The 21,845-nt window shown below is 38.7% G+C and overlaps 1 protein-coding gene across 1 annotated transcript; it reads left to right on the plus strand.

The window, feature by feature from the left end:
• Positions 1-2,493: 2,493 nt before the first annotated feature.
• On the plus strand, positions 2,494-20,426 carry Pgk (phosphoglycerate kinase). Its single transcript, XM_045753704.2, has 9 exons — positions 2,494-2,657; positions 5,983-6,122; positions 7,105-7,313; positions 9,599-9,798; positions 10,366-10,504; positions 11,028-11,162; positions 14,826-14,947; positions 15,952-16,151; positions 19,903-20,426. The coding sequence occupies exons 1-9, from the start codon at positions 2,596-2,598 to the stop codon at positions 19,941-19,943; spliced, it is 1,248 nt and encodes a 415-aa protein (XP_045609660.1). The 5' UTR covers positions 2,494-2,595; the 3' UTR covers positions 19,944-20,426.
• The last annotated feature ends 1,419 nt before the right edge of the window (positions 20,427-21,845 follow it).

Below are 21,845 nucleotides of genomic sequence, written 5' to 3' on the forward strand. Positions count from 1 at the left end.
TTCAGAGAGTTAATTTTCCTATTTCATTATATAATTTAGTATATTGCGTTTTATTTGACCTGAATCATCATGATGGGTGACCGAAGTATGCGGGCATTGTGGACAGTGAAAACCAGGTGACAGTCTGCTGACAGAGGTGACACAGCCGGGGCTGACAGAGGTGACACAGCCGGGGCTGACAGAGGTGACACAGCCGGGGCTGACAGAGGCGACACAGCCGGGGCTGACAGAGGCGACACAGCCGGGGCTGACAGAGGTGACACAGCCGGGGCTGACAGAGGCGACACAGCCGGGGCTGACAGAGGCGACACAGCCGGGGCTGACAGAGGCGACACAGCCGGGGCTGACAGAGGTGACACAGCCGGGGCTGACAGAGGCGACACAGCCGGGGCTAACAGAGGCGACACAGCCGGGGCTGACAGAGGTGACACAGCCGGGGCTGACAGAGGTGACAGCCGGTGCTGACAGAGGTGACAGCTGGGTGACGGAGGTGAACTACTCCACAATATCCATGGTCCAACTAATATATAGATGAATGACCTGCGGGTCACTATCTCAGTAGTGACCTGGGCGGAGACAGCTAGGGAGCCGCTTTTTTTAGAATATCCGTAAAGGTTTGGAGTTCAAGTGATTTGTTGAAGAGCAATGCAATGGCAGGAGCTAGAAATCTGGAGGCTTTTTTGTAAATTAGAGATGGTATCTCATCAAGGGCGCTTGACTTAGTTTTAAGGGAAAGGATTACCTCATTAACATCAGAGTAATTAGCGGGAGCTAGGTACAGAGACTCTGGATAGTTACCTGTAAGGTAATCTTTAATATTAGTGAGTGAGGATGGAATATCATGAGCAAGGGATGTCCCAATGGATGAAAAGAACCTATAGAATTCAATAGCAGTGTCTGAGGCCGAAAGCACACCATCGTCATTGGATAGAAGAATTGGCTTTGTACTCAAAATCTTTTTTGATCCTAATATTTGGGAGATAGTGCTCCATGTTTTCTTAATGTTGCCCTTAATTTGGGTAAATTTATTTTCGTAGTATTTTATTTTGGCTTTTCTAATTATTTTAGACAGCATGGATGAGTAAATCTTTGAAATTTTTTTGGAGACGACTCCTAACTTATACTTCTTCTCAAGGTTATGTTTTTTTTAATAGATTTAAGCATACCCTTTGTAAGCCATGGAGAGTTTAACCTTTTATTTGTAACTTGTTTCGTTTGCATTGGACAGTGGGAGTTATAAAGGTTCAGAGTTTTCTGAAGAAGTGTTTGCACTGCTAGGTTGATGTTCACTATGTCACCTAATTCAGCCTCCCAGTCGATATTAGCAGCAGCAGCAGCAATAAAATTGTTTATAGAAGTTTCATTGTGCAGCCTAAAGCTTATCTTCCTTGCATCTAGAGGTGTTTTATTAATGTTGGTTAGGAGAAATGTGGGGTAATGGTCTGTGGTCCTATCAATGAGTATCCCTGAAGTCAAGAGCAAAGGCAGTACTATTAGTGATTCTAGTAGGTCTAGTGATTAAGGGTATGAGGAAGCAGGAATTCATACAGATGAGTAAACTAGCAGCAGGAGGGTTATCAGGCTCGCAGAGGTCAATATTAAAGTCCCCTGCGATAATCAGATGGTTTTTGTTCGGTCTGTTTTCTAGCATTAGATTTCTAAGGTTAGAGTTGAATTCTGACACATCAGTGTTAGGAATTCTGTAGACTGCTAGATCATGATCTAAAATGACGGAGTACTGGGCAGTCACTAATGTAATATTAAAGAGTGTTCCCTATCTCTACAAAGGTTACACCTGGAGTGCCAGGGTAAGTGTTAGTATAGCTTGGAGGTGAAGAGTATATATGAGCCAAGGTGACATTAGGCCAGGATGGAGCCCTCCCAAGGGCACAGGGACGCCTCGCTTGCCAGCCGCACGATGCCTCCTATACCACCGGCCTCACTCCAGTCTATATCTTACTCATTTTTATGATTGAAAATAACGAAATAGTTTATCATACTAGTACTACAAGGTACATGGGAAGGATTAATAAATACAGAGGAGAGAAGGGAGGGTAAAGAATGTGGAGGAGGAGGATGGCGGGGAGGTGCAGACGACGCCCAGCTGATCCCACATGTGTTTTGGGGAATTATATGAGGCTGCTAGGGAACTTTTAGTGTTGTCATATCTGCAGTCTGCTGGCCACAGAAAAGGCAGATGGAAGCAATCTTAAAATACATTTAGCATGTGTAGTATATATAATTATTTTTTAAATCCATCTTTATTTAAAATGCATTATAGTTAAACTGTATAAATCTAAATACACATTTAAGCCTACCCCAGTTTTAAATTGTCAGTTGTTTTGAGCCGATATTAATTAATCATCTAGAGGAATTAAACACTATTGTATTTCAGAATAAAATATATTTTACATTTCATCTCAAATAACCATTCGGTATGGATGGCGGGGGAAGGATGGTGTGGGGAATATTCCCCGCGGGTGGGTGGTGGCGGGGGCGGTATAGGGTGCAGGAGCCGGTACGTGACGGGGAAGACGCCAGCACAGTCGTCGGCGGGTCGTTGTCTCAGCTCCTCAGCTCCTCTCAGCTCTCGTCATGGCCTTAAACAAGCTCAGCATCGACAAGCTGGACCTGGCGGACAAGAGGGTGTTAATGAGGTGAGTGAGGGAGAGTGTGAGGTGGGGGAGCCTCTGGTTGCTATGGCACCCGAGGACATATTTATACCGTAAAGTTGGTCGTCTCCAAGGAAAAGGATATACAGAGACACGTCTGCGTCATCCCTTGGTGTATTTACCGGTAAGGGACGCCATCTTTACTACCTTCGATGGGGACTGGAAGCCGATAGCTTGTCAGACGTTATCCCATTTTTCCTGGGAATTTTTTTTTCCCAGTTTGGTTTTTATATGGGAAAATGCCAAGACCTTTGTCTTGGCATTTAAGACTTGGGCGGGTAGGCGGTTCCATGAGTAAATAACCCTGTGGGTGAAAAATCATCTTTGACACCGTTGCTCCTTGTTTGTGTTACATTTGACTTTTTTAAAGTTATCTGGATCAATATCCTCAAAATTGTTCAGTATTTTAAGTTTCCTGTGAGATCTGCCCTCTCATGTCTGGTCTACAGTGTTGTCAGTCCTGTGGCCCTCAACCGTTCCTGGTATGAGAGTTGACTCGGTTCACGGATGATTTTTGTCGCCCAGTGTTGAACTTTCTCCAGAGCAGCTGTGCCTTTCTGAAGGTGAAGTCTCCGTGCTTGGATACAGTAATCCAGGTTGGAGCACACCAGAGATTTATAAAGTTGAATAACTACCTTCTTTTCCTTGAAGTCAAAAGTTTGTTTCACTATTCCTAGGGTTTGGTTAGTCTGTTTTACTGGAGCTTCCACTTTCTGCGCAACTTTCAATGCCTGGTGGATCCTAAGATCCACCAGACCTGGCGGATGGCTGTTTTCCTCAATCTGATGTACAGTACGCGTCGGTTGTACTCGCCTAGTTGTACTTGCGGGGGATGAGCTTTGGTCTCTCTTCTCGACTGTCAATCGACTGATGTACAGATTCCTGAGCTTTACGAGCTCTTATCATATCTACATTTGAAACTGTGTATGGAGTTGGCCTCCACCACATCACTGCCTAATGCATTCCATTAACTACTTTGACACCAAAAAAGTTCCTTCGTGTCTGTGTGGCTCATTTGGCTGTGAAACTTAAGGACTAGACTAAACTTGCAGGTTAATTAGTAAGCTATTATGGAAGCCTTATCATAAGCCTCAAGAGGTTGATTGGCCCGAAGCCCAACACCAGTAACTGAGGCTGTTAGCCTGGAGTATGCAAATATTTATTTGCATACTCCAGGCCATTTGCATTTGGTGTGCAAATGGTAAGGTGCTATATTGATATTTTATAAATATAGATTTTTTAGCAACTTGGCTGGAATCTGGACGTTGTCAAGCCTACAGACTAGGCAGAGAGTAGAGAAATCCAGTACAGTAGTGGTGACCCAGTTTCAACTTGGCATATTATGTTAGGGTGTTTTATTGCCATTGTGGCTTGTTATCTTGAGATTATCTTGAGGTTATCTTGATGATTTCGGGGCTTTTTTTAGTGTCCCCGCGGCCCGTTCCTCGACCAGGCCTCCACCCCCAGGAAGCAGCCCGTGACAGCTGACTAACACCCAGGTACCTATTTTACTGCTAGGTAACAGGGGCATAGGGTGAAAAACTCTGCCCATTGTTTCTCGCCGGTGCCCGGGATCGACCCCGGGACCACAGGATCACAAGTCCAGCATGCTGTCCGCTCGGCCGACCGGCTTGGCATTTTTTTTATAATTACTGTACTAGGCTTGGTGCTTCTCATTGCACTGGTGCTTGTGTTAAGGGTCAGGTTTTGTGTTTTTGCATGGAAGGTGTCAAGATATTACTGAAGCTTGACAAGATCAGAATCTTAACATCTTCACCTATTTGCCTCTAGTATAAAACTTGCACTGAAATTTAATTAATTTGCAAAAAATATCAGATGGAAAATCTGTCAATTATCAAATACTGTTCTAGGATGCATAAATATTGCATAAATAGGAATGCATAATTACATGCACAAAATTACATGCATAAATATGGATGCTATTAGAACTGACATTGTAGCCTACTGACTAATCTAAGGTTTTGGAAATCTGTTTTCTGGAAATCTGGAAAGATTTTTAAAGTCGAGTAACTCATTTTAAAGCTTTATTGTTGATTGTAGAGATTTATTCAGTGAAGTACTAAATATTTTTCAGAGGTGGAAGTATATCCCAAGGGGATACTCCCCAATAAAGTAAACAGTTAACTGAAAAAGTGTGATTAAATTGATGTATATTTTGGTAGATGATGCTACTTTTGATGTTATGTATACAATTTTTTCACTAGTAAATGTCATTGTTGTTTCAAGATGTGCTTGCAGATCTTCCAATTTCATTCACGTGACATGCTATGAGTACGGGTTGTGGTAAACCTAGATGCTACTGAGTACAGTACTAGTACAAAGTTAAAAAAAATAATGACACTGCTGAGGAATTTTTGAATATACAGTAAATTGAATGAAAAAACTACGGTGAAGGTAAGAGAAGTGGCTATTATACCAAGATTTGGGTCCTGACTGTGTGTGTCAATTCCAGACGTTGCCCAAAGGTAAACCAGGAACACTGCAGTGGTGTTGTCGACACTGCCACTGAAGGCTTGAGCCAGAGCGGCCAGCAAGTAAAAAAATAGGGTATTCTGGTCTTTCCGAATTTCTGTCAGCTACTTGGAGAGCAGACGTTGATCTGTGGGGTTCATTTCTTGGCACTGAAGTGAGGTGGTGGTTCGCCCCGAGGAATAAAGGCTGACGGTGTAACCTAGTGAGAGGTTGACACTGGTTTACACACCCACTACACCCTCCTCATCTCATTGCACCAGCCTCTGGGGATATTTGGTGGTTCTGGTTGTCCTCTGGGGAACTATTAATCTCGGGTCACCGGGTGTCTCGGGAAATATGCTGACTGTACGGGACCTCGGTAAGGACACGCAGGCAGTACTGTAGTTCACACTGTTTGTGGTAGAGGTACAGCAACAGTGTCCTTGGCAGAGTTCGTTGGTTTTATATAAATTGTTTACAGTATGATCACTATATGATGCATAACACAAACTTTAAGTAAATTTAATCTGCAGTAGTGTATAATGAAGACTAAAAGATAAAATCCATAAATATAAAAGTGATAGAAAAAAAAAGTTGCAAGTGTTAAAGTTTTGTATAGGCTAGGCTCTTTGAATACTGCATAGTAAAGACATTGATATAATTAGCAAAAGATTTAAAATATTTTAATTGATATTTTGTATGACAATTTTCAGATTTTTGTTTCAGTGCCAAACCATTTTCTTTCTTTATAATCTAAATGCAGTTACAATCTCTTTATCTGCTTACACTATCGTATTTTTATATTAAGATTAATCTCTTGAAATATTTTCTTTTGCAGAGTGGATTTCAACGTGCCCCAGAAGGATGGTAAAATCACCAATAATCAGCGTATTGTTGCTGCCTTGGATAGCATCAAATATGCCCTCGACCAGAAGGCCAAGAGTGTTGTCCTGTGCTCCCACTTGGGCCGGCCTGATGGTAAGGACCAAACTTAATGCTGTTGCCAGAATAATTCAGAGAAACATTGAGCGAGGCCCCATACAGTATACTGTATTATATGAATATTTTTAAAGTCTAGCCGTTTGGAAATTAAGTTGCCTTAAAACCTTCTGATTGTGAAGCAAATTTAGAATTTAAATATTTTCATGAAAATACATTTGATTAGTTTAATTTTGTGTGAATGGTACATTCTCACATCCACTAGCACATACATAGTGTGAATGCTCCTAGATATTCTTAGTTTCACAATCAGTAATTCTCGATACTTGTTAAATATGTTGGCTAATGACATAAGCAGTAGTAATAGCATTCATGGACTGAGCTTTTGTTTTACCCTATTTCCTTGGCACACAGTTCAAAATACTGCAATTTAAAATTTTCTTGTAATATTTATCATGATGTACATAAATCTCTTATTGTTGATAATGTATACTGCATAACTTGTATTTTGATTAATCAAAAATGACTTAAATATATACCAATAAGGTTTTTCTTATAGTACTTTATTTAAACTTTGTTAGTTTTTAATTTCTTATTCAAATTAATGTACCTTTCTGTTAAAAAAAAAATTGGCAATTCTATTTTCAGATATAACCTAGTTGCTGATTTTACATCAATACACATTAAGCATTTTCCATATCTGCCAAATTCAATCAAGTCATACTTTAAATAGATTTGTACGAGTTTTACAAATAAATGGAATTTGTGTAGAAGTACAGAATGAGTATAGAATATACTCATTCCAAACTCATTTCCTGCCCGAAACGCTTAGCGTAATAGTGGCTTTAGGCATTGTATGTACTAGCTCTATCTATAAATCTGTCAATTTTTGTATAACCTCTTGTATGTATGTACTTTACCTGAATAAACATTTATTATTTATTGTTATTTATTATTATTATTATTATTATTATACTGATTCTTTAGCTATATATTGAAGTGTTTTTTTTAAACCTTTCAGGAAATAAAAACCTGAAGTTCACACTGTCACCAGTGGCTGATGAACTCAAGACACTACTGGGCCGTGACGTAACATTCCTCTCAGATTGTGTTGGTTCCGAGGTGGAGGCCGCATGTGCCGATCCTGCTCCCGGGTCTGTGATTCTCCTTGAAAACTTAAGGTTCCATATTGAGGAGGAAGGAAAGGGTGTTAATTCATCTGGAGCAAAGGTGGGTGATTCACACATTGTTCTCTACACATCTGAAACTGTTTCTTTACGTAGTCTGAGTACGTGATTTTTAAATTTTGCTGCAAAATCATTTCGGGAGGATATTATGATAATAACATTGCAAGCCAAGTATCTCTGGTGTTTGAAAACACACAATGGCTGTGGCTTAGGCACATTAACTCTTTTGGCAATCTTAGTCTAGTTTTTCAGTTATTGCCATGAAATTTGTTTCTTGAAAGTTTTGCTTATTGTATCTTTGAATGCAGCACAAATTCCTTTTGGCATGGATGAGACTTAATATGGGGTATGATAATATTCACTTTTGTTTTGTGTATTTGCCAAAACTGATGTATTTTGCAAGTCATATTTGAGTACAAGATTTTATGTACAATAGTGTTGCCAACAAGGCTGCTTCACGACAGCTAAGTTTGCTGATAGTGGCGGCAACAATCATCAAATTGGGTGAACAATCGCTGAAATATTTCATTGGACACTTGGCACCAAACATACTGTTGAGACCATCCAGTAATGTTAGTGAGAACCCACTGTATAACTACAGAATAAGGTCAATAATGTATGTTCTGTACTGGGATTCATTTATAGAAGCTAGCAATAAGACATCTAATATTGTTTTTCAGCTGTATCTTACCTTTGTTTGGATTGGTTGAGATTGTGCAGCTGTTCTGGTCACCGTACTTTAGAATGGACCTGAACTTGAGCAAGTGCAGAAAAGGATGAGTTTGCTTGGAGGAATTAGATATCTCCCTTATGGAGAGATTAAAAATAATGTTTTCTAGAAAGTAAGTTTAAAAAAATGAAGCAAAGTACTGTAGAAGTACACAAATGGATGAAAGGTTATATCAAAGGAGATTTTAACAAGGATTAAATATATCAACATAAAACGATGTACAAATTAGATAAATTTAAAGTTGGACAATACCTGGATAAATACTGGTTTAGGAATGGGGTTGTTAATTTCTGGAAAACATTTCCAATAATAGATATGGGATTGCTGGATTGTTTGGAGTGAAGGTTAGACAATGAGAGCTTACTTGAGTATTAATAGAAGTTGTCTTACTTAGGTTAGTAGGCCTTTGCAATTTCCTCTATTACATTCTCTAGCGGTTAAAGGGCGTCATGTGTTTGAAAGGGTAAAGATGGCAATTGGGATTGCATATAGCAGGATTTGTGACCAGTGTAAGAAATAATAGGTAATGGATAGGTAAAAGGATTTCACGATTGTGAATGTGCAACGTGTTATTACGCAACTTTTTAGGCTCACTAACATATGGTTTTACCATAGTGAGGGAGAGGAAGCCTGTTAGTCTTGTCAAGGTCCCTTTTGGACAACCACTGACCTTTTCTCCACGATGTAACCGTTAAGAGTTGCCCAACTCCTAGGTATCTGTATACTGCTAGGTGAACAGAAGCATCATACAAAAATAAATATTTCTAAAGTGCTGCTATTCTACCAGAGAAATTGAGTGGGGGAAACTTTTAGTGGTGACTTGACTGCACTTACTATAGAGCTATAGGGCCCAAAGCTATAGTGCTGATATGGATAATTAACTATCGAGTGTTGAATGTACGGAGTAATGTGGTATTTTCCCATCATCTGTGGTCAAATGTTTCTCCACCTCGTGTAACTGGGGAATTGGGTATTACTGCTCACATTTATTGCTAGTTTAGATACTGCTGTTAGCTGGTCATAGATGCAGCTTTTCAAAATAAGTACTTTTTCTATATTGTTGAATGCTTCTACCATGTATGTGAACCATTAGTTCCTAATATTCTGTTAACACTTTAGTCAGATGTGTGGCCAAAACATTAATGTCCCAGGCCTTTCAAGACTGCTCCGTGACATGTAAAATGTTATTATTTTCTGGCTTGTAACAATATTTACTATCAAAATGTTTGAGTGAATGTTCGAAGAGTTGACATGCAAAAAGTGTTGATAATAGTGACAGTGCTGAAGATGAATGCTTGACATTGATATTCCTTATTTATTCTTCAGCATAGAAAAATGAAATTGTGCACTCACAATTAGTCTATATAGCTGTAAAAAGAAAATGCATATCTTTCATTCTTTTCCAGGGGATAATTTGCCAAGCAAAGGGAAATGTCATAAAACTGCAAATAAAATGGTTAAGAAGTGATTTTCACTAGTTCTGAAGTCAGATGTAGTCATCGAAATGTGGACGAAAAAGTACCAGTGACACTAAAATGTGTCACTGGAATGCTAACATGTTAAAGGTAGATCTTAACAAAAATCACACTAAATTTTAGGTCAAAGCTGAGCCTGCAAAGGTTGCAGAGTTTCGAGCATCCCTGCGTAAACTTGGAGATGTGTACGTCAATGATGCTTTTGGTACCGCCCATCGTGCTCACTCTTCTATGGTTGGTGAAGGATTTGAAGAGCGAGCATCAGGTTTCTTGCTAAAGAAAGAACTAACTTACTTTGCCAAGGCCTTGGAAAATCCAGAAAGGTGAGTTAGCAATAATCTAATGAATTCCTCCATCGGACTCCCTGGAGTCAGATAGCTCCAGGAAGACTCCGGGGCTCACCCAGAAAGGGCTGATTCATTACATTCAACGCTGGTTTTTTGCATAACCAGACATCATGTGTTGGCTCTTGTACCATATCTAGACAGCAAATATGAATGGCTATCCAGGGTCACCCCACATGATGGCAATTCAATCTGAAATAATGCTATTGTAATTTGTGCACAAATCATTCATCTTGAGTGTACACATTTGGCTGAGAAATAACCACTCACTATTTTGTATTTGTAATATATATACGATCATGAATGAACACTCATCATACTCTAGTCACCCACAGCAGCCCCAGCTGCTTTATTGGGTCAGGTGTATAGTGCTGCTTGTTTACTATCAAATACAATGTAAATACACTTAATTCTCACAAATCCCTACTGCTCAACATTGTCATTACCTTATCGTACGTGTCATTTGCACCCATTTCCCCAAATCCTTTCACAATTTGACATTTTTATAGTCTTTTGTGACAAAATTACTCAAATTTCTTTTTGCAGACCATTTTTGGCTATTTTGGGAGGAGCAAAGGTTAAGGACAAGATTCAGTTGATTGAAAACATGTTGGACCGTGTGGATGAGATGATGATTGTGGGAGGCATGGCTTTCACATTCCTCAAGATTTCAAAGAACATGGAGGTTAGTATATTTCTAACAGACTGATCATTTTGTACCTTAATGTTGTGGGCTATTGTGAGTCATGGGATATGTAGAATAGGAAATTGCTCTTTGAGCTTTTGACATTTCAGGAGTGAACTATTTGTTAAATATCTGTTGCAACACATTTTGTCCCATTTGTTCAATCCAAAGATTGGGTAATTAGCAGCGAAGTAGGATAACCCATATTTATGTATTTTATGAAAAGATTAACACCAAGTCTTTCACATTCTCCTGAGTGCTTTGTCAAGTTACTGACTATGTGTTTAGGACGAGACCTGCATCTCAACCCGAGACTTGTATAGGTTGAGATGTAAGTCTTGTCTTAACCATATACTTTGTGGTTATAACCTCGATAAAGCAGTAACCTTGATAAAGCACTCGGGAGAGTGCCAAAGACTTGGTGTAAATCTTTACAAAAAATACACAGATTTGCAAGTGTGGGTTTTTTATCCTTTGTTATTATGTCTGTGAGAAGACGTTAATTAAATTTTCTAATTTCTAGATTGGTGATTCTCTGTATGATGATGAAGGTGCTAAAATTGTGGAGAAGCTCCTGGCCAAAGCCCAGCAGAAGAATGTGAAGATGCACTTCCCTGTGGATTTCGTTACTGCTGACAAATTTGATGAAAATGCCAATGTAAGTACAGGTACTTTCGTTATTTTCTTCCTTCCCTTGTTTGATCATATTTTCCCTTTCTATTTATGAACTCTTACATCTTATTTTACTGAATTAAGTGATCAAATGCAATGGAATTAAAAAAATAGAACGCAAATTATCATTGTCAGGTGATTAGGAAAAGTGGCAGTTGTATTTTTATATAAATATATATAGTTCTGGTTTATTGTTGGTAGACAGGATGTCTGTTAGGCATATTGAGTTGCCACTTGGCCATGGACTGACCTTTACCAGGATGCAACCATAACAGCTGCCTAACTCCCACATATTGGAGGAATAGATTCCAAAACCATATACACACTGGGATGATTTTTCTAGGAGGGTGGCAAGTCTATTACAGCACACAATGGAAATGATTTTATATTGGTTGGTATATAAGGCTTAGTCAAGAAGAAGTAATGAATCTTCATAAATGGCTTCCTAGTAGGTGAATGCACACATCTCTTGAACTCTTCAAATGATCTATTGGAGATATTTGAGATGAAGATGAACAGAAAAGTATTAATCTAATATACAATACAAATCTTCAGATGCAACAGTTTTATTCAGATTTGTTAAGTCTCAACTCTAGACAATTTGTCAAATGTTATCTTCCTTAGAGACTCTTGAGACCTGATCTACCTGGTGTAAGACGGCAGATAACAAACAACAACAGAATCATACCAGAAGTAACCAAACAGTGGTTAGATCTCTCCAGAGCAACATTTCTCAACCAAAATACCCTTCAATATAATTTCAGGTTGTACTTTACATAAACGCACATAGGTTTCATCGTCAACTGAAAGGAGATGATTTCTGTCTTTACTTTTCTCACTTAACCAGCATCGAAAGCAAACACAAAAAGACTAAAAAATATGTTTGCATGTGATTAGAATTAGCCTATTGGTCTCTTGTGGAACCCCTGGTTACCTTCAGGTGCCACACAACCCCGGTTGAGAAATACTGCTCTTGACCGACAAATTTTTGCTAAGACTAGAAAATGCCAACTAGGAACAATAATATACTTTGGGGACATAAATATCTTGGACACTACCCACTCAGATCACAAACTTGTGGAAGTCCAAACCAACAATAGTGTGTAAAACCGGTATGTCCAAAAGGAATAACAAACGTGATGGATTATTCTGTAAAAATGTTGACTGGGAATTGACTCAACTTGCAAACATGTGGTGGGAAATTGTTCAAAGTACCAAAACTCCTGCACAATGACTGTTACAATTGACCACAGACGCCGGCATGATCTGGCTGAAATGGTTTTCCATAGTTGAGGACAGAAAGCCTTTTGGAATTATTGAGGATCAGCTTGGCCAACAAGTTGCTTTCCCCATGATGCAACCCCACAGCACTTGCCTAACTCCTAGGTTCATATTTACTGCTAAGTAAATAGTCTGCATACTCCTAGGTAAACAGGGGGCTTCAAGTGAAAGGTAATATTGCCCAAATGCTTGTCCTGCCACAAGAATTGAACCCAGAACTTTTTGGATGTAACTCAACTGTGCTGACTATTGCTATGCAGGCGACTTCACTTCCAAGATTCCTCCTCATGATATACCGTTTTTGCTGTTGCTATACTATATACACACGTTATATATATGTATCTACATTTATGTTCACCATAACAAACCACTAGCTGGTAGGGCAAGTCCAGACAATAACAGCGGCTGCCATACAGACGGCTGATGATGCTACCGCACTGCAAAGATTCTTCCTCCCAACATATTACGCACATTGCTAATTCTTTCCAAAATGCTGCTATTATCAGAATCCCGGTCACTAAATCCTGTAAATGAATAACTTTCCACAAGTATATTTTGTAAAGGAACACGAGAAGTCGTTTCAAGATTCTAAGATGGATCAAACAATGGCACTGCTGTGGCTATCTGCCTAGCACTGTGAATATCTTGAATAGCATCGTGTTCACTGATATCTGAACATTGTACACAGTCTTTATCACAGTCAGGCTCTTCTGTAATACTATCATTGCTAGATAATGGCACTTTCATATACTGTATATATTGAGACATTTTTGGCCAATGCTGTGGTTACAAGCTGAAACAGCAGTGTTGTTAGCTTATGCTGCGTGCACCAGCCTTGGTTGGTGCAATTCGATGTGCCGTGTTACAGTATCGCAACTATACTCGGCAGATGTAATGTGGCTCACTCTCATCGAATAAAAAAATAAGTGCTGTTTTTGGCCCTTACGGTGTGAAAGTTGCAGGATTAAACAAGAAACAGATGAACACTTAACAATATTTACTTTAATCTTAAACAGCTAGGAATGAAGAATCCTAGAAGAAGATTTATGTTAATAAACATAACAAAATAGTACCTGAAATTAATTGGCGAGTATACATACAAATTTTACATGGTACTTTAAAATGTGTATATATACAATGTGCACTGTGCAACCTTTAGATCAAAATCATGTATATATACAATTAATGTTGTTTAAGTGTTAATGCAAGAGATAGTTCTGAAATAGAAGGCAATAAAGAGAACATGTATTACAGGCATACACAGTAAAATTCCTAAATTACTTGAGAATCACCATGCACTTAATACGTATACTCTGGAAAAATAAGGAATGGGATCTCGCATAATATATACTGTACATTATAGCACAAGGTAGATACTCGGTCAAGTTTCGGATATGCACATGCAGCGCAAGACATGGTAGGAAAGGTAAAATAGATCCAGTGAGGAATCAGAGATGCCCCAAGTGCATATTCAGAAAACAGTTTGAACATCAGAGGCCCACAGCTTGTCTCCCTTCCACAAAGTATTTGTACAGAAAGTATTGCTGGAACAAAGGTGGACATTTTTGTAAGACAGGAAAAGTCATACAGAAAGTGTCGAGATTAGTCAGGTTGTATCCGGGAGCTCGCGGGTATGTGGGAAGTGCCCGATTAGTCAGACCACTGACTGCAGTCAGACCACTGACTGCAGGCAACAGCCTGACTGATCAGTTGATCACCAAACAAGCTTGGCTCCTGACCAAACCTGGGGAATGAAAATTTACCATTTGTAAATATAGGTATCTTATTTTCCAAATAGGTGAACAGTGTCATCAGGTGTATGAAAACTTTCCCAAACAATGCCATCTTGTGAGGGTAGTGTCCAAGAACCTGTGAAGCCTTATTAGATGAAGAGTATATGGTAGCATGTGGCAGATTAAGGATTGCAGGAGTATAGAAAATAACTTACAAAGTTGGTTTTGTTGTGGAAGAGTTTTATAATCTGGTGGTGGCAGAGGTATGCAGATTGTACTGTGACTTTGGCATTTTTGGACTTTAAGAAAACTTGATTGTGAATAGATGGGATTTGGAAAGTAGTCAGTAATGGGTATGCATAGTTAGAATGTTATTAAATGTTGAGGATGTTTTATGGAGGAAGTAAAGCATGTGTGAATATTAAGTGTAGTGACTGGTGTAATAATAATAATGTACGAGATAATTTTGTAATGTCACCAAGGTTGTTGAATATATCCATGTTGCTGCATTAATGCTATAAAATTTTGTGAAAATATTGTGATAGAAATATATGAAATGCATTTAATTCTGTGAATGAAAGGAGGAAATGTTGTAATGATATTGCTATACCTAATTTAGGAATTTTGTGCTTCAGACTGGCAGTGCAACAGCCGAGGGTGGTATTCCTGCAGGCTGGATGGGTCTAGACTGTGGACCAGTGTCTACTGAAAGCTTCAGAGAACCAATTGCCAGGGCCAAGATTATTGTCTGGAATGGGTAAGACTTTGTACATGTGAGCTTTGTGGATGTGTCTTGTCACTTAGTTTTGAGTTGATAATTGATATCTTCTCTTGTCAGTCAGTTCTTTGGTATAGTATGACATTTTGTCCAGTTTATTGATATACAGTACAGACCATATTTGTTAGTCTTAACCCTTGGAGTATGCAAGTCTCGGCCATGTACCAGTATTTTGTTCCAGCTTTTCCCTTGTATTCATATTTGTCCAAGTTTAACCTAAGTAATGTAGGCCTAAATATTTTCTGTATATAGATGTAGCTTTATACTCTGAATCCACTAATAATTCCTACAAAATAAAATAAAACTGGATCCATAGGTTGCATTTTCCTGCTGTTGAATGTCTAACTCATTCCCACATGTATGATCCACACTGTACTTTTGTATCAAACTCCTTTTTAAACTCGTACTTCATTAAGGCCAATCATGCCTTCAGGACTCCTGAGTGACAGTAGCTTCATTGGTTCTCCCAGCCAGCTAAATTGATATTTTTTTATACTGCCTTCTAAAGATGTATAGTATCAGACTTCATTTGCTTAGCAAATTTGAATTTTCACTAATACTGAATATAGGTATAGGAATAAAATAATTTTCATGCATTTTTTCCTGGCTGATTCATTTCATTCATTGGCATCATTAAACTTGAATCTGGCTGCATTGCCTCCCAAATACTGGTTAAAAAAAAATAGAAAATACATGACAAGAAGATGTCTGACTCATTGACTGATACTTGAAGGTTGAGCTCCTTCCCACAGTTTGTCTTGAGCCGTTTTTGCCGCTCACTGCTGCTTTTACCCAAAACAATATTTACTGCTCTACAACCAGATCCCCTAACTGCTTGCTCAACGGGTGAATAGTAATAGATGTATGCCCAGGGCTTTATTTTGAGTTATTCTTGGGCAATTTTGAGCTATCCAAGACTTGCCTAAAACAAATGATTTGTAGATTGGTAAAACAGTTATAAATTCAGTTACTGTTTTTTACAGACCATGTGGCGTGTTTGAATTTGCTAAATTTGCAAATGGAACCAAGAGCGTTATGGATATGGTGGTAGAAGCTACGAAAGCTGGTTGTGTTTCCATTATTGGAGGAGGAGACACCGCAACTTGCTGTGCTCAGTGGGGCACCGAGGATAAAGTTTCCCATGTATCAACTGGAGGTGGTGCCTCTCTTGAACTTCTTGAAGGTAAGGAAAAACACTGGATAGTGTATAACAAAAATTGTTTAGCTTGTCCTGTTTGCTTCCAGTATTAGCATAAACTGATGCTTTGTATGTAAACAAGTGAATGAAAATTCCTGTTCAGTAATACAAACCACACACACGCCCTTGAAACAGGTAATATGCATTATTTAACATAGTCATGTCTTCTATTTGTTTCCTACCTTCTTTGGATTAATAAAGCTATTCGTATTTCTCTTGTCTTAAAGGGAAGTATTTGAGAACTAGAATAATTATTAATGCAAGACTCTATAAAGAAATGTGGGAAGAATTCAAATGGCTGAATTTACCTCGATCAGCCTGACCTAGCCCCAATGACATTTTACAATGTTATGGAAATCAGGAGGTACCATTTGGTCTGGAGAATTTAGGTCTCGCTGTTCAGTATTTCCTAAAGTTTCCCCAACATGTTCGTTAATTTTCGTCCTGCCTTCCCTCACCCCTGCCTTCCCTCATCTCAAAATGACAATATTTACCTCTCTATCTTTCATATTGTCATTACCTTTGTTCCTTCTAGTGTTATTAGGTTCGGCTCTTAATCTGTCCTCATAATTCTTACAGGACTTTTATGCCCAAATTTTCATTTTCATGATAGCTATATATTCTAGGACTCGCCAGACACAAGCTATGAAAAATATTCTGAATGATTTCATTTACGGATTTCTAAATGCAGTTGTCTGTCGATTTTTCATATTCTAGTAATGTTCTATCTTTGCACCTCTGGTGTCCATTTGCAGGTCCTTTTTCTTTCTTTCTTTCTTTCTCTCTTGGGGTTGCCTTTCTCTTGTGTACAATAATTCCTGTCGACTCCCAAACTACATGTACGTCACCTTGGTACATCCTTGACATTTACAAAGAAAAGTTGGATTCAAAAGATAAAGCCCTGTGGGATCGGACTTAACACTTCCCTCATTGCTATTTCCTCACTCTTCTATTGCTTCCTATCTTGGATATTCTTATCCACCCTAAAACTTTTCTAGTTATTCCAGCCTGCTTCTCCATGTTCTGTATTAATCTGTTATGGGGGACTCAAATGCATACATGATTAAATAGATTCACTGAAATCTTGCAAGTTCATCAGTCACGACTTTGCCCCTATAAATCCGCACTGCCTTTTAGGTAAGAGGTTTATCCTCTAGGTCTCAATATTTGTCTCTCCCCCCCCCTCTCTCAGTACTGTACATATTAAGGGATGTACATAAAGGTTACTGGTCTGTAATAGGTAACTTGCGACTTTCTGCGAGTGTTCTAAATTTTTACACCTGGTGTGCAGTTTGCCAGATGTATGAGGGACTCTCCATTCACCTCCAACTTGCATATTGCTCGGTGTTGCCTCTACTTAGGTAATTAACACTTAACACTTAGGTAATTATTTGTTTGGTGTTGCCCATGCCATAGCTCTTAATTTGGTTGTCTTCCTCAAAGACTGATGACATAATCATGCAACCACTTCGTTAAATGGATGATCTATTGATAGCTAACGACCATGCTATTAGTAGATCACAGCTGGAAATGTAGAAAAGAACCCCTTTGTTTATTATTCAGTGACGGTTGAAACAAATGTAGTTTCCCAAGGGATTCATCGTTGCATCGTAGTGAGCATGCCTGTTCAAAATATAATAATAGTCAATGTCTGATGTTTACTTTTCCTGACCACCACCACCTGTAATATTATCAGTTTGCATGTAGTAGACAGCTCATAGGTTGTCATAAGAATTTGAAATATTTTCTTAGAGGAACAGAGCACAGCTTAGACCATTGATATCAAAATATAGAGCTTTATTGAGCAGACTGCCGTCAAACAATGTTTCACCGGGCGTCGTTATATGCTAGTTGTGCAGTTAGACTTGCAATTTAATTGAAGATTACATTGTCCAGTTTGATGACATGTATGCTGGTGTATTTTCTGATCTGGGGTTGGGAGGGAAGGCACTGATGTAAGGGAGAAAGGATCACGAATATACTGGTATCCTTTAATTCTACTTTACATGGTTGGGGGTTTCTCGTTTACTCTTTAGAATAGTGTAGGGAGAGACTGGTTCATTCCCACTGTCTAGGGAAAACACTGTGGAAAGCATTGGCCTAGTAAGGGTGAAGTTGTGCCACAACAAACCTAATAACAGCTGCCCGTTTTCAAAGTGGTAAGCTCAATAAATTCAGTGGCAACCATATCTGCCTATACTGGATGTTGATGATAAATAAGGATCCAATTGTTGGTTTCAAAACCAGCTGTCAAATTTGGTGAGTCACTAAATCAGAGGTCCTGAAATCAGGTAGATACTATACAAATCTCAAACATAAAAATATGACAGTCCAACTTAGTGATAAATGTTCAAGCAAGAACTGCCCATCTTAACACTGGCTGACATGCTTCTTTAATATCTCTACCTAATCACTAGAGTAATAGAATCGTATTTCCAATCATGTACAGTACAGTACTTGGAAATATAAATTAATTAGTGTAGGTTATCTTGAGATGATTTTGGGGCTTCAGTGTCCCCGTGGCCTGGACCAGGCCTCCACCCCCAGGAAGTACCAGTGTAATGGCTGGCATGTGTAAATTAATGCAATTTTCACATTTGCTATGCATAATAGCCCTTGGTTCTTTTCCAATTCTTGTAACAAAAAGGCAGGGCTAAGGTATTTTTACAACCTCCCAAGACTCCAGTCTTTATGCAAGTGGTTGCCGACGAATCAAATTGGGCCTTCTTCATATACTGCCACATGTAAGAGATGAAACTGGTGGGACAACTTTGGTTTAAATAGTTGTGCTTGTACTTAGTCTCGTAAACACAAGCTATTGCTTCTAACAATTCCCCCCCCCCCCTCCCTTATTCTACCATACATAGTTGAACATGTGGTCTAGTGCATATGAATGGAGATGAATGACACCAGTGTGCTGGTCCTGGCTTTGTTTGGTTATGCAGACGAGGAGTCACAGTAACATGGCAGAAATATGTTGACCCACACACTAGAAAGTGAAGGGACGACGACGTTTCGGTCCGTTCTGGACCATTCTCAAGTCTATTGTGAGGTTATCACAATCGACTTGAGAATGGTCCAGGACGGACTGAAACGTCGTCGTCCCTTCACTTTCTTGTTTGGTTATTCCAAACTAATGAACTTTCTTCTATTTGACATACGGTAGAGAAGCATCTTTTGTGAACTGCTCCTCCTACCTCACAGATGTTCTGACATAACATTGTGGAGAGGGTAGAGAGCCCCCTTGTTTCCCATGGCATTTGTGGTCACAGTCCTCAGAATACCCTTCCCTCTCCCCAACACCCCCCTCCCCTCTCAATCCACAAAAGTACTGAGAGGAGAGTAAATACCCCCCCCCCCCTTTCCCCCTGCTTTCAGCCAGAGATCACAAGTAGAGGTTTTTCTACTTTGTCTAATCTCCAAAGTGCCATACAAGTGAGTTCTGATTGGGAAATTCTATAATCTCAGTTGGTAATTAATAAGATTTTCAGTTCGGTAATTAATAAGATTTTCAGTTCGGTAATTAATAAGATTTTCAGTTCTTTTGACCACCACCTTCATTGTAAATGTTCTACATTCCACCAGTTCTATTATTTGCTTTATTCTAACCAGTCATAAATAGATCTGATGTAGAACTTTTTATGAAAATAATTTGCTGCTCATGAGTAATGTTTTGAAATTGACAGTTTGTCACTTGGATTACTTTTGCATCTAATACATAATTTTTGGTTTTCAGGGAAAACACTTCCAGGTGTTGCTGCTCTTTCAGATGCTTAAATAATACCAATAATGTGAAAAGATAGATACTGAGTGATGTCTTGAAACCAGTGAATTGTAAAATATGTTGCAGATGAGCATTTAATACTCTTAAGACAATCTGAACATCTTTTTTCATCGATAAAAACTACAAGTAGGAAAGATACTGATCTAATTGCATTTCATTAGGTGTGTGGGAGATATTTTGGCATCATCGGTAATGTAACTTAGCGTGTGAATGACGAGGTTGACTTGGATGTGATTTCTAGTCGTAAAATAAATTAAAAGTTGACCAATTAATCTATAATCATATTTTGATTTTATCTGAAAACCTGTATGTTTTTTCCCAGTCTATTTAAAATTGGTTTAAATTGTGAAAATTTAATAAATTTGTAGTTACCAGATGTTATGACATGAACATGTGACATTATGAATATTTCCTTTTTTCATTATAGCAGGAAAAGAACAATTATACAAAATATGCTAATAAAAGACTTAATTAAAGCAGCTTTTCATTGCCTAATTTCATGATGTACTTGAGGAATTACACGCTTAATAACGAGGATGGCTCCCCAGTATTTCTGGGGGCACACTGGTGGGCCTTGAGTAACAATCGCTTGCAACGGGAGTCTCGAATAACCCTCTGAAAACCTTACAACTATTTATAGGCTGACCAATTTGAATGTGACACTGTAACTAGCTGAACATGTCTGCATAAATGAGTGGTTAAATATATATATATGCACTATTGTACATTAGTTTGGTGTTAGTACACTAATTTATGGTTATCCAGGTGATTACTAAATGTAAATTTCCTGCATAGCATGTAATTGGGAGAAGTTGGCTCTCTAACCCACCAGCTAATTATAATTAGGCTTTTGTCATATAAACTAACCATAAGCAATATAAGGATGTGTGCACCCACATGTCCATTCAACATGTCATTTATCTACTAGTAGAAAAATATGGACAGTGCAAGTATTCAGATATTTCATAATTTAAAATAAGATGACTTTCAATTTCATGCAATAAGTTTAGTTTTCTTTAAATGGCTAATTATTTTCAGGGCAAAATGTAATGTCTTCCCCTGTATGTCCACACAATACACATCACTTTATCTAAATTCTCATACAATCTGAACTGTTAGATATACTTTTAGCCAAGTTGTATTCGAACTGTGACAACATCTGTCAGTGTACTGACTGTCACTTACCCCATACAAATGATTTGATTGATGCATTTCCCTGTGAGAAAATGGATCTGCTAATATGCTAGTTCCCGTTTGCACTCTTCTGCTATCTTCAAATTTGTTTGAGTGTTCTCATCTAATGACATTCATTGGAGTTATATTTGATAACCCAAGATTATGTTCGACATTGTCTTTAGTTACTGCAAGCTTGATAAGGCCATCAACATTATCAAGTTCCTGAAGCCCAGTGTGTGAGGGTATCCTCAATAATTTTACTTTGACTTCCCTTGTAAGTATGCACATTTATGCCTGACTTCAGAGACAAGCATCCTTGACTGGTTTTATTTTTCAAGTAGAATACCTCCAGAACCTTCACCAGATCAAACTTGCCAAAAATCCAACATCCTTCCATCCCAGTATCACCAATACTACTATACCATCACACCCATACTCCTTCCTCCCACATCACTTCTCAGAACTCCATTTCATGCCAGCAACACCTCCCAATTCCTATTCTACCACACCAACTCCTACACTCTTCCCACCTCCCATTATCACCCTTTCACCCTACTCACTAATTAACCCAAATCCAGCCTGATCTCCATGCCACTCCAGAGAACAGAACAATGAAGACTGAAGATCTGGTAAACCAATGCTGATGGACTGTCAAACAAACCAGATGAAGGACTGGGTATAAAAGCCTGATTTGATAACAATAGTGCAGACTAAATTAA

Source organism: Procambarus clarkii, chromosome 33, assembly GCF_040958095.1.
Source record: "Procambarus clarkii isolate CNS0578487 chromosome 33, FALCON_Pclarkii_2.0, whole genome shotgun sequence".
Classification (NCBI taxonomy): Eukaryota; Metazoa; Arthropoda; class Malacostraca; order Decapoda; family Cambaridae; genus Procambarus; species Procambarus clarkii.